General features: G+C 38.9%; 1 protein-coding gene across 1 annotated transcript; it reads left to right on the top strand.

Annotated features, from left to right (window-relative positions):
- The first annotated feature begins 2,813 nt into the window (after positions 1 to 2,813).
- On the top strand, positions 2,814 to 11,084 carry LOC140154370 (uncharacterized). Its single transcript, XM_072176936.1, is given in 6 exon segments — positions 2,814 to 3,491; positions 3,584 to 4,978; positions 4,980 to 6,024; positions 6,768 to 6,937; positions 8,403 to 8,552; positions 10,598 to 11,084. Coding segments are annotated over 6 exon segments (3,648 nt in total). The 3' UTR covers positions 10,808 to 11,084.
- The last annotated feature ends 3,235 nt before the right edge of the window (positions 11,085 to 14,319 follow it).

A 14,319-nucleotide genomic window follows, 5' to 3' on the forward strand; every position in this document is an offset into this window, starting at 1 on the left:
GCTATGTTGATGAGGTTTTCAGGTAGTATGTTCCAGTCCGCGATTGACCACAGAAAAAATGTGTTTTTGTAGCAGTCTTTCTTAATTTGATATCTTTGTCCTTTGAAATGCTTTACTGTTGTGGTGACGGGTGGGGCGTGTAACTGGCCGCAAGAACTTTTGCGCCGGTATGGCAACCTAACAATTCTGGATCTTGTGTAATATGGGCGAACCTGACTTTTAGACCACTCGAGCTATATTATTATAAGGTACAAATTGCAAATTTATCAAATTAAACTTCCGCAACAAGGTTAAACATGTTTTCAACTGTACAAACATACCTTTTATTCCATCGAACAAGCTTTATTTTGTACCAAAATTCATGTTTTTATAGCTATTTTTGACGTAAAAGAGCTGGTAACAAAACCGGTGATGCCAGCTCCGAAGTTTTCACGTAGCACAAGCACTTGATGTACGCTTGTTTTGACGGCAATTTACGCTAGCGTATCATGCATTTTCAAGCGTGTTTGACATCGTTTTACTGCGTGACGCAATTCTGCATTTATTCAAGATGGCGAATTTCTCGAAAAACATGATGTATTTTACCCCGTAATTTCCCTCATTACCCGGTACTCAAAGCCCTGCCCTCTTTTAGCTTCTTGGATATCATCGGAAACATAGATTAGTAATATTAGGTAGGTCATTGTATTTTTAAAGATTTTTTAGATGATTTTTACAGTAAAAAACGGGTAAAAAATCGTTTTTAGCTTGTTGGATGACTCTTTAGATGAAACTTTTAGTTTAAGCTTGTTAGAATATTAAACCTTGATGAAATAGTAATATTTGGGCCCTATATAGCGCGGGTGGTCTAAAAGTCAGGATCGCCGTAACATGGCCATCCTTGAGATCTTTCTTCTTGTTTGAAGTGGCTCCCATTCAAGACGCTCAATCATGTCTGTGACGCTACTTCGTCGACCATAGTCCCTGCACACGAAGTGGGCAGTCTTTCGCTGAACACTTTCCACTTTCTTTATGTCTTCTTTGGTGTAGGGGTCCCACATTGTAGCTGAGAATTCTAGGTGTGGTCTGATGAGAGTTTTGTAGGCTGTAGACTTGAGCTTGGTTGGACAGGGATGCAAGTTTCTACGCACCATAACTAGGCCTTTGAGGTAACATGGGCAATGTGATTCCCCCACTTGAGATCATTTGATAAGTGAACCCCTAAATATGTATGTGACTTGACTTCAGCTAATGTTGACTGGGTCTGAACTGTTTCCATTCTATATATTCACCAAAAACCATGCCTCAAAGTGGCTTTAAAATTAGTAAGATATTAATTAATTTAATTATGTCGTATTTACAAAACATTGAATTGTCCGCATTACATATAACGACGTATTTGCCGATATACTGCGCAAGCCCAGTATATCGTATCTGCAATTTGAATTTGCCGTTTCACATACTGACGTATTGGCGCAACGTATTTGCGCGACTCTGTCATTTCACAGCAAAATTGCTGTTTTGTCCTTTTCACATACTGGCGTATTTGCGCAACGTATTTGTCTTTTGAACGGCGATAGTGAGATGAGTCCGTTTCACATAGTGGCGTGTTTTATTTAATATTGATTTTTTGCAGAATGAGTCATGCTCTGACAGTGATAAGTGAATTATATTGAAAATATGGTATATCTGCATTACTGTTAACCTGGTTTTAATCGACAATAATATTTTAATCAAGATTATAAGGCAAATGAAAATCGCTAAATTTTCAAGTTCGATTTTTCTCGAAATGCGTATTTTGCAAATACGTCAGTATGTGATGCGGCCGACGAATTGCGGCCGTGTACAAGGCCTACCACACACGCTTTGGGTACGCTGCATTTCCTGTGCGTGCACAAACCACATCATTTTATATCAAATTAAAGCCCTTGTGAGTAAAGAAAGCCAAAACTGAAATCCGTTTTGTCAAAGCACTTTCCGAAGCAAAGTCACCTCTTGTCAAAGGTTGACTTTCATCAAAAATATCACAGACTTTGAATATTCTTGTTACTAGATCAAGGGTAAGTCATTCATGATTGTGCTTTTCCATGAAATGTGCGTTTGATTCAGTGTATGCATTTACAGGTCAGGCCACTTACCGGACTGAATATTTTACTAACCCTGCTCTTTTCCAGAATATTTTAAGTAGCAAGATGTATTTATGACTTTCTTGTGATTTTGTGAACACTCATGAATGCAATTGTGGATTGTTAAACACCTGCAGACTGTATGTGGTGTGAGTATGGTAAAGCAGTAAAGCACACCTGTGTGATGAAATACTGTGTTATTTGTTAAGAGCAATGCTTATTCAGTAGACTGGCCTACATGTAATTTACACCTCCGCTTGAAAGAGGGTATTAGAAGTGAATTTTCAATGAAAAAATCTGAGGACAAAACTCGCAAAATACGACTTTCTGTTTGGAATACAACATGGCAGTGCCGAAGCAGAGTCACATACTCGCATACTTTGAAAGGTTCTACGAAATTAGATCTGTAAGCAAGAATGTGATTTTAAATACCGTAAAACCTTGTCTGCAAGTGCAAGCATATAGAGCGTTTCTGATGAAGCTAAGTAAATAAATCCAAGCGCCATTTTGGAGTTTGAGGAAATAAATTATGCTTGTTTCGTATTCATTTAGCTTTCATAGAAAATACTTTATATGCTTGTAGATGAGGTTTTACGGTATATGAACAAAGAAGAATAGTTTTTAACAATATACTTTTTCTTCAAATCTTACAGGTCACTGCTTTGATTTCAAGATGTGAAAAGAAAATGTCAACACAACAAGTAAGAAATGGAGTCACCCAGTGGGAGAACAGAAGGATCAGCTGGCAGAATTAAGGCACACAATCTTCATTTACTTGTGGATGATAATAACGGAAATGCGATGGATGAGAACGCACACAGACCTCAGAGTGCCGCAAGTCATTCATCTGAAGACAGTCGGCAGATGGATCAATCGCCCACTGGTAATAATCAGTCAGATGATAGCTTAGAGGCAGAGATGAAATATCAGGAGGAGTTGAAAGAAAGACTGCGTGCATCATTTGCAGATCTTGGCATGGATCCTGAAGGAGTGCTACGGGATAGTTTAGAGGAAGATGACTTATTAAGAGATTCTTTGGATGATCCCATACCTCGGTTGCAGAAGGAGAGGACTTTTGTGAAAGATACAGATGAGCAAGGTGATAATTACCCTCTACTTCAAGACAGTCTTGATGCTACGCAGGACAGAAACAACAATGATGATGATGATGACATATCAGTGCAAGATAGTCTTGATGGCAAGCAAGATAAAATTATGCCAAGTGCTGATAAAACACCAAACCATTCAAATGACAATCACATGGTTGCTTATCCAGCAGTAGATCCAACTCTAAAAAGTAGCAGGCAATCATCTGGAGGGTCTCATAATGCAAGTAAACCTAGCAGTAGAAGGAATTCTAGAGATAGTCGTCAAAACTCTCCAAAGGTTACATCTACTCTAGTTAGGTTAAAAGATAGTCCAAGTCATAGGAAACCGCCATCTGGACAACTGTCCAGACAAAAAAGATTTTAGATTAGACCGACTCCATTGATCAATCGAATCCACCTAAACCCGTTGCTATACCAGGTATTAACACACATTCAAGAGACTCAACACCTGCCGATGGAAAGGTTCGTGAACGCACTCGTCCAAAACTGTTAAAGACTCATTCCAAAGTTCATCGTTTAGATAATGGTGAAGCAGTACGTGTTGAGTACATCTCGGATGATAGTGGGGATGAAGATATGCATTTTGTGGATGAAAAAGGAAGTCCTGTAAATAACTATGGCATACCTTTGAATGATAAAAATGTAGATTCTGAAATGCCAAGACAATATAGAATTATTAAGAAGCCTATGCCACCAAAAGATCCTAGTCCAAGAGAGCAACAGATCTTGAATTCAAGGAGAACATCTTCTGGCAAAGCTAAAAGAGAAAATGAAGTGGTTGGATTGTTGGAAAGCTCTAAACCCCAACATAATCAAACTGTGCAAGAACCAATATTGATTCAAAAAACTGAAGCACAACCGCTTGGAATCAAAGATAGCACAATACCACCGCAACACAAAGTTGATTCACCTTCCTACCGATCTCCACTTGAGAGATTAGATTCTTCTAACAAAAGACTGGACTCTCCCAATCAAACTGGTGTGTTTGGTGCAGTGCGTGTTGCATCCAACACAAGTGGAGGTGGATCATACAGTGCTCAAAATAGTGCCTCTAAGAAACGCAGTAGTGCAGACACAAACGGAGGGGGATCATACAGCTGTCATAATAGCGCATCTAAGAAACGCAGTGGCACAGGTCCTGATCCGTACAATGATCTTAGGTTTGATATTGATGCTGTCAAGAAGGCAGCAGCAGAGCAGGAAGCTGCTCTTAGAATGCAAAGTAATCCAAGAGATAGGCAAATAACTCACAGTCCCACAAGTGACAATAGGAACAACAGTGGGAATAAGGAGTCTGAGGAAAGTAGTCAAGAACCAAGTTTTGATAATTTAGGGCATTCAGAGCAAAACGCAAGACAAAATCCTGCTTCAGTAGAACAGTTACATCAACAGCAGCAGCAACAAAATATGGATAATTTTTCAGTACCGCAGCAAGACAGAAGACCTGATGAAATAGATAGGTATCATACTCCTCAAAGAGGTGATACTCAGTTACAAGATAGTCACCAATATAGTGATGCTGGACAGCAATCTTGGCAAGGTGCAGCTAATCAACCATTGCCCCATGGAATGAATCAACCAATCAGAACTCGAGGACAACTTGGAGGTCAGTATTTACAGGGTCCACCTCCAAGAGAACCCGATCATTATTTTGATTACCAGCAGCAGCAACCCCCACAACACTTCAACCAGCAGCCAATGGATGGCGCATATCCACAGACTTTTCAATTTAACACAGACCTGTACCAGCAGGCTATCATCAGACATTCCTGTAAATCATCAGCATCCTGTACAGTCTGGATTTGAACCTAGCGTATCAAATAGTTTCCAGCAGCCTGACATTGGACAATCTATGCAGCAGCCTCAGCAATGGCAATACCAGCAGCAAGCAGGATACTCATCTGCACAACCACAGCACCAACAGTTTCAGCCATCTCAACCAAACAACATGTATGCAGGCCAATTTTTGCAAGGATCCGGTCATTTCAATGAAGGTTTTAATCCAAACTTACAACAGCAACCACAATTTACTGAGCAATATCAAGGGCAGCAACTGACTTCAACTCCAAATGGGACACAGCATGGCTTTATGGAATACAACCAAGCACCAGGAAATGTTCCAAACCCAATGAATCAACAGTATAGTAGTGCTGGTCCTCAAATGCCATTCTCACAGCCAGTGCCTCGGAGGCAGATCCAAAGTGGACCGGTCTTATCGCGACCTCCAAGGCAACAGCCAAAGCGAGTCGGACCAGATTTTATCGCAAGAAATAGACAATTTTTAACATATGGCCCTCCTAAAAAGACTTATGGGCAAGTGTACGCTAGGAAAAAAGACACCGAGACACAAACCCCACCATTAAATCCCAATGCACCTCTGCCAAGTATTTCCCGTGAAAACTCACATGACGCTGGTGAAGAAGTCAAAACCTGGGCTGAAATTGATGATGAAGCTTGGACAAGACAACTAATAGAAGAACAAAAACAGATGGCTTTATTAATGAGAGGTCAATCTGAAACTAATATATACACTGGAGTGCAACAGGAAGCCCCAAATAACCTGAGGAATTCTTATGGAACTCAAGCAAGCTGGTCAGCTGATCATGCTACTGCGTATGCACGCATGCAAGCATCCCAACAGCAGCAACAGATTGTATCGCCAAGAACAAGAGTCATGTTTGATGATGATATGTACAACAGTTTTGAGTCTGAAGATTTGAGGAGCCCAAGAGGACAATCCAACTCGCATCCAAATAGCAAAAGAACCAGTCCATATCCAACTTTGCCTGGGATACCATCTCATAAGAAAGGTTTGTTTTTCCTTTGTTTTGTTTTCCAGTTATGTACAAGGAGATTAAACTGGGAGATCATAGACTCTCCATGTTTGCCTGTCACTCTGTATGCAAATGGTGTACCTTCAGATTTGTTGCCATGCATGCACCACACATTGTACATGTATGCGTAAAACTTTTGCAAAGCTCATCCTTTTCCCACTTGATTTACTCCTACATAAAAAAGACCTGAACTGAAGTATAACTCCCTAAGAATGACAATACAATATGGCAGATTCCTGTAGCATTATACATGGGGTTATGTATTGAGTTCAATGAGTTGAGAATTCTCTTAGTCTATTCTTTGGTTTTATGCACAATAATAATGTCGCATACGTTGGACTGAGTACAAGAAATATAGGCTTACTTATTTTAGAAGCCTGTTGGTGGTTTGGTTATATACTATGAAGAGAATAATACAGTCTGTTTCATATATTTATATAGCTTTATTAGGTTATATTTTTTGCCTAATAAAGTTTTATCAGAGAAATCATTCATCAGAGGTAGGCACTCACCTTCATGGAACCATTAAACCACTTTTAGCATTTGGTAGCAAATGTCAATAGTCATTTTGCTCTACTTTATTGGGACTTTGGATGAAAGAAAGCAACATTTGAATCAGAGTGAAACTTCTAAAATATTGTGAATTACACTGGTCAACAAGCATTCTCTTAATTTCCTAAATTAACACATTATATGCATATAAATTTTGTTCATTACAGAACGTGAGTCACCTCTACGGACAAGTGATCCAGATGGATACCTGGTGAAATTACAGAAGGCAAAGCAGGGTCCCCAGTATAAAGAGTACACCATAAAAGACTATCGTAATCTGAAGAAAGATATGCGGCTTGGTGGATTAGGACCTGATGCAGAGGTAGTATCGGAAAGGGTAAGTACAAGGGACCCCAGTATAAAGAGTACACCATAAAAGACTATCGTAATCTGAAGAAAGATATGCGGCTTGGTGGATTAGGACCTGATGCAGAGGTAGTATCGGAAAGGGTAAGTACAAGGGACCCCAGTATAAAGAGTACACCATAAAAGACTATCGTAATCTGAAGAAAGATATGCGACTTGGTGGATTAGGACCTGATGCAGAGGTAGTATCGGAAAGGGTAAGTACAAGGGACCCCAGTATAAAGAGTACACCATAAAAGACTATCGTAATCTGAACAAAGATATGCGGCTTGGTGGATTAGGACCTGATGCAGAGGTAGTATCGGAAAGGGTAAGTACAAGGGACCCCAGTATAAAGAGTACACCATAAAAGACTATCGTAATCTGAAGAAAGATATGCGGCTTGGTGGATTAGGACCTGATGCAGAGGTAGTATCGGAAAGGGTAAGTACAAGGGACCCCAGTATAAAGAGTACACCATAAAAGACTATCGTAATCTGAACAAAGATATGCGGCTTGGTGGATTAGGACCTGATGCAGAGGTAGTATCGGAAAGGGTAAGTACAAGGGACCCCAGTATAAAGAGTACACCATAAAAGACTATCGTAATCTGAACAAAGATATGCGGCTTGGTGGATTAGGACCTGATGCAGAGGTAGTATCGGAAAGGGTAAGTACAAGGGACCCCAGTATAAAGAGTACACCATAAAAGACTATCGTAATCTGAAGAAAGATATGCGGCTTGGTGGATTAGGACCTGATGCAGAGGTAGTATCTGAAAGGGTAAGTACATAGGAGATTGATAAATTACTTGCCTCAAGGAGATGTGCATCACATATATATATCAAAAATCTACAAAAACCAAATATCATGATTGCTTTGTTTTTGTAGATTTTGATAGCTCACAAATTAGGCAAGTCCTGCATAATATATGTGACTCTACAGATGCATATTAAAACAAAGCAATTCAATTATTGGTGTTGCTCTAGATACTGCTTTTCCAGACTTGTAGTCCAAACTCAGTTGAGTTGCAAATAGATCACTATTTGCCATACAAAGATATGTCATTTTGATATATAGTTAATTTATGTTTGAATAGGCATATGACCAAATGAAGGTAAAGTCATAGCCATAGTCAACATAGAGTCATTTTGTATCCCAAATTTGTTTGTTACCCAAAAGGATTTTCTAGTTTTGAAATATTGTAATTCTCACTCATCATGCTGATCTAAGCACTTGGGTGTGGTGATCATATTTTCATACATGATGCATTTTGAAACAAAAACATAAGGATACTTTGAATGGTTTCAATTTATTATTACCATATATAATTATTTTGTATCGTATCATTCTTGCAAATTTCACAGGCTACTCTATCTTTTTTTGAAGTATTTGAAGTCCCAGTACTGAATAGTGTTATTAATATCAACATTGTATCCAACCTTGTATCATTTCAGCAAGAAAAAGTCAACCGACAGCGTGATTATGCCAAAGCAGTCATGCAACAGAATAAGAAGGTACTTCATCAAACCAAACAGAAACCGTGGCACAAAAAGGCACCTACACCAACAAATAAAACTCCTGAAACACCCTCCAGGCGAAACATAGTAAGTACATGTACTTTTGCGAGAGTTGACTTTATTCTCATGTTTTCTTTTTTCTTGTGTTCAGTGAAGTTAGATACTATTCTGAGACAAATACTGTACTTTAATATAGAGGATGCATACTGTTTAGCGGTCCTGTGATTTGTCTTTTCATACATGCCATTTTTGTGCCATCTTAAAGGTGCTTGTCCAGATTGACAGCCACATCCCCCTTGAATGCAGATTTTGGTGTCACAGGTAAAATCTCATATGTTTCCCATAACCCCAGTGAAATTTTAGGACTGGCATGTTTCATTTTAATATAGGCAGTATGAACGAAAACATTGTGGTTTATGGTTACCAGGCATTTTTTCATTCTAAAATCCACATCGCTAGACCAATTAAACTCAAACCTGGGAATAACAATGAACAATGTTTGGGTACTGGGCTCCAATGTGAAGTAGAAAACACAATGTGTTACAATCTGGTCACACACCTAATGAGGGAACAAAATACTTTCTGTGAGTGCTGAGTGAAGAATATGTCCAAATGTATATTATTTGGAATTTTGTCAAATCACCCATATACTTGGTCTTATTCTCTGTAGATGATGTCATCAGGGAATCCCGCTATGATCCAGCTATCCCCCAGACTAGTTGATGGCTATTATAAAGGCAACTAGTGGGGAAATTGGCATGCTGTAATGGAATGTATCGGTTTGATGGTTGGTTCCCCTTACATGATTACAATAATGCACATACACATGATCCAGTATTGTTTTGCACATTGATGTTTCCAGTTTGGTGGGCAACCAACCAATCAGTTGGTACATTTCATAAAATTACAGAATGCTTATTACCAGTTACTTGTTTGGTTTTCCACCAATGATTATAGTATATGCACACATGCAATTTCATTATTAAAATACAAAAATGCACACTTTATTGCTGCTGTCAGAATGCACATCTTAGGAGATTGCTGTTACCTAACTAAGGCCTCATTTTTGGAAGATTTGTCACCTAAAGACCCTCATTTTGTGAAGTTTTTGAGGCATGTCTTCATAATTCCAATCCAAAAAGTGAGAGAATTCATCATGTAGTCAAGTAGTTTCTATTATCAGTTAGGCTACTTTTTCAGTTACATTGTATGATGACACTCATGTAACAAAATGAATGACATGGTTAACATTCCTGTTTGGTGTGGTGTTTTTTTTAGTATTTTTTGTTTTATAAAAAATGATTGTTGTATCATTGATAAGTTTGAAGCACTAACACTTACAGTTTTTTCTTTTATAACAGAATGTAATAGTATAGTTCATACTGTAACTTATCTAACACAAAGTAAAGAGAGCAATCGATACTATGCTAGCTTGAATCCCACTTGATGTAAAGGTTTTTACTGTGTCGCCAAACCTCCCATGTCACATGACTGTGTAGAACTGGTAATAAGAATTACAGTTTGTTCCTTGGAGTGGAGCGATTTCAGAATAGCACTGGTTCAGTGCTGGATGTGACGTACACATACAAACTATCCCTTGCAATAAACCAATTGCATGTATACCCTAGAGGGCTTGGAGCAGCCATGCGCACTCCGCACGCTATTCAAGAACATTGCTATCAGAGGAATTGAGCCTCTTCAGAATAGTGGGTGGTCACCTCACCAACCCAACCCTAATAATCCTAACTCCAATCCAAAAATGTAACCCTAAGGGATGATGGCAGTTGTTTTAGTCTGGCTGTTTTTGAGTTTTTTCTTTTTTCTCTCTTAGAATGTTTGGTAATAGTACATTGCATGGTTTGACAATACGTGTCTAATAGATTATTTCTTTGGAACAGAACATTGTTGAACTTATCTTATAAACTATAAATTAAACATGACATGCATATGGGTAATTTGCTGATAGATATCTTCACATATATTACATTTTATTTTCATTCTTGGAGAGTATCCCAACTAACTTTTCCTGGTTTTGTGTAGGAATCTCCAGAAGTTAACAAAATAAAATATAATAGCTGTATGATTTATGTAATAATCATGTGTTTTATTTCTAATTTGATCTGTTCCTGCAGGCCATTGAATATGCAAAAAAAGTCCCTAAACCTAGAGTACCTACTCCACCTGAACAAGTTCATGAGAGGCTGTATGGGTCCAACTCAAGGCAACAGGAAGACCACCAGGAGGATGTTGCTTTGGAAATGGCAAGGCTGGAAGAGCTGCAAGCAAGACACATGAAAGAAAAGCAAGAAGTGGATAAGCTCAGAACTGAAATACCTACGTAGTATTTCAAAATGGCTTAGTTAGAAACTGGTGTGATCTATGAGGTGATTAATGTTAACGTGATGAGGTTAACATTTATGTGCAATAGAGCAGCGCAGGGATGAGTGAAGACTAGTCCTGCTGTAGCTTTTTGCTGCTTTGCAATGCGAAAAGTTGGTAAAGATTGGCTGTAAGTAGCCAAGAACGGCCTGCATACGTCAAGATCAGCAAAGCGTAAGCAGGTTTGCATACCAATTTTATGAGCACTAGATATGCACAAACCTTGAAACCAGTAGAGCTCAAATGATCCGTGGTATACCAATGAGCCCAACAATAACACACCATTGTATAACCACGAGATGATGATATAAGACAGTGGTTCTCAATCACATTTGGTCACAGGCAACAGAGGGCTGAACTTTTTTCAAAGATCAGTGTTTGAGGGCCACACACACAAGAGCTTTTCAAGGGCCAACCTCAATTGGTCGATGGGCCAGATCTAGCCTGTGGGCCGCCTATAGACAACCCCTGATCTAAAAGATTATCCTGGGAGCATGTATATAAAAGTTAAAGTTAAATCCTTCCCAAGCCTTTCGGCCCATTGGGCGGCGCCTATCTCCGTTTCATAACCCTAGGCCACATGTCTGCAAGCAGAAAATCTACAGCAGGGGGTTAGTCCACTGGTAGCCATGTGTTTAACATGTATATACATATATGTTACACTCAGTTTCAGAGAAGAATGGCAGTCCACTGCTCAGATTGACGAGAGCGGCAAGCGCCCTGGTAATGAGCGACATGCGCAGAGCTTTGTGTTCCCTTCAAAAGGGCTGATTTGCACCGACCAACGTTTTGATGAGTTTTGATTGGCCAATCAGATTATCCATCTATTGTTATGACCGTCAGAGGATTGAATCGGCCAATCTGAACCCCACTTCTGTGTTTACCCTGTGCATGCTCTCAAAATGTAAACAACTGCCGTTCTTCTCTGCCAGAAACTGTCATGCAAGCCTTACTATAGATACATATATTGTCTATGTATGATAGAATGTCAGAATGAGATGGGTGGTGTGACTGTGAGGTACTCTGGTACATACTTGCAGGTAGCTGTTGCATATGTAATGGTGTACACAAATAGTCTAGTAAACTTGATAAAGAATGAAAACTAGTTGAAATTTTTATAGGGTTCAAGATTTTAAGTCAAAACATGTTTTTGCTTCTTGCCATTTCATTATGCTTAGGCATCTTCCTCCAGACTGAATCCTTTTTCATCTGCCAACTGTGCATGTTATGTATTATGCTTTACATAGTTTTCAAACAGTGCTGGACAAGGGAAAATATTTGTGTGTGACTTTTTATAATGTCATGAACCATGGTGTGACTTTCCATGTGTCTGTGTCTTCTGTTGCCATGGTGAAAGGATTGTGTGATGAATGTTCGAAAAATATGTGTCAAAATTACAAATGCAGTTCAGATGGTTAATTGGACACAACTGCGCAGGCTTATTCTGCCAGGTTCTGGTTCTGAGTCTTGCACAATATTTGCATGGAAGTTTCTCAGTCTTCAACCCAGAACTTTGATGACTGAGGGCATCAGTCTAAACTTCCTCTGCATATTATCTGCATATTATCTGTCAATGCTAATATCCTAAACTTGTCGTAAACTTGTCATCATGTTTATATATTTTCACGTTATTGTTACTAAATGTTATACACAAATCAAGTTCATCCAAGTTAAAATATATTTTAATTGTAATTGTATGCATTTGTTTTAAAAGATTTGTAACAATCAGTTAAAACCAAAGTACCAAAATTTGGTTCAGCATGTCTTCATATCATACTAACAACCGTCCAAGAAACTAAAACTGCAGGTAATATTAGTAATGTTGACTTGAGGTTATTACTACGTATATACACCTAGAAAGTTATCAAGATGTAAAATTACTTAAGAGAAGTATAATATTGCCAAGTTGTTTGTTATGAACTACATTATTCACAAATATATACCACCAAATATCAATATTGCAATGGATTGTACTTCCATTCTACATGAGTATGTATGTATTAATTTTAAATTTGTTGATGCATTGTAGAGTTGGGAACAAGTTGAAGCAAGTAATAAGTATCTTCTTCAGTTTTTTTTTTTTGCTAATCCACAGCAAGGCATTAGCCAGAAGGGTATCTTTAGGGTGTCCAAAATGGCCAAAAATACCTAATTCTACAAAATCAGGGTGTCCACTTCCTATTCACTCCATTATAAATATAGAATTTTAGGGTGTCTTAATTGAAAACAAGGGTGTCCAAATGACACCTGGACACCCCTCTGTCTAATGCCATGATGCCGTGCAGAGGTGATACCATGAATACTAGGACCTACTAGTTATTTAAAATTATCTGCAAATTGTGTACCATATGGCTCTCTTAACAAAATGATCACTGCAGACAATTGGAAGGTGTAAAGGTTGTGATAATGTGAACTATATAGGCCTAGTATTCACTGAAGATGGCCAGACATCTACATCAAGTCACTTTCATGGGAGTACAGGTTGATGCAAATGGTTGAAGCACTTGCCTCTCAACCGCTGCAGCTTGGGTTCAATCTTACTATAAATAGGGGAATGTTGTATCTATGTATCTATGTATCTATGTATGCCTATAAAGGCTCCGTCAGTTTCGATCCAAATGTCGCCAAATTCATACGGGAGATCGATGAAAATACGGGAACGTGTTTAAACTTTATTTGGTTGAAAACGGTCAAGAATTGGCTGCAAAAACAGTGAAAATATGGGTAAAAAGCGGGTTTTTGTTATGAAAATCGGTGTCAGCCTACGCGTCACTGCACCTGGCCGGCAGCGCGTCGGCGCCTCGTGCGTAATGCGCACTACGCCAATGGGCGCATAAAAAACGAAGAGACAAGCGAAAGCGAGCCAGAGACTAGTGGACATGATATTGATAATACGGAAAGAAGGAAAAATAAAGGACAAAAAGGTACATGGACGGGTCACGGGATTATGATAACGGTTGAACACGTCCACAGACACGCTATGAGAGGACGTAATAAATACGGGAAAAAGATGTTTGTTGTATAAACAACCGATGAAGCGGTACTAAAAATAAAAATTAAATTAAAATCACGGGACAAAAAAGTACGAGTAATAGGCGAAACGTAGGCTTACGGAGGGTCAGGTTCAGATAAATAAAATTTACCGTTTCAATGATTCTACCTGTTCAGTAATTCCTCCTGTTTTAGTGAACGCTCTCCCATTTACTCACCTAGCGGGGACCTGCGCGTAGCGCGGGTGTCCCGCTAGTTCTCTCTAATGCTGTATGGTTGCTCTCGTTACTGGTTTGGGTTTTCCTTGTACATTTAGGACCTCTTCCCATTTCTGTCCTATCTTAACCATCAGTTCACCTCATTTTGTAGCCCCATTGTATTGCATTCCACAACAGGGACTTGAGAGGTCCACTTGGTGGATGATAATTAAGTAGCACATTTTAATCCCAATATTTTAATTGAATGTGGGAATTCCACAGTGTAT

Source organism: Amphiura filiformis, chromosome 6 (assembly GCF_039555335.1).
Source record: "Amphiura filiformis chromosome 6, Afil_fr2py, whole genome shotgun sequence".
NCBI lineage: Eukaryota > Metazoa > Echinodermata > Ophiuroidea > Amphilepidida > Amphiuridae > Amphiura > Amphiura filiformis.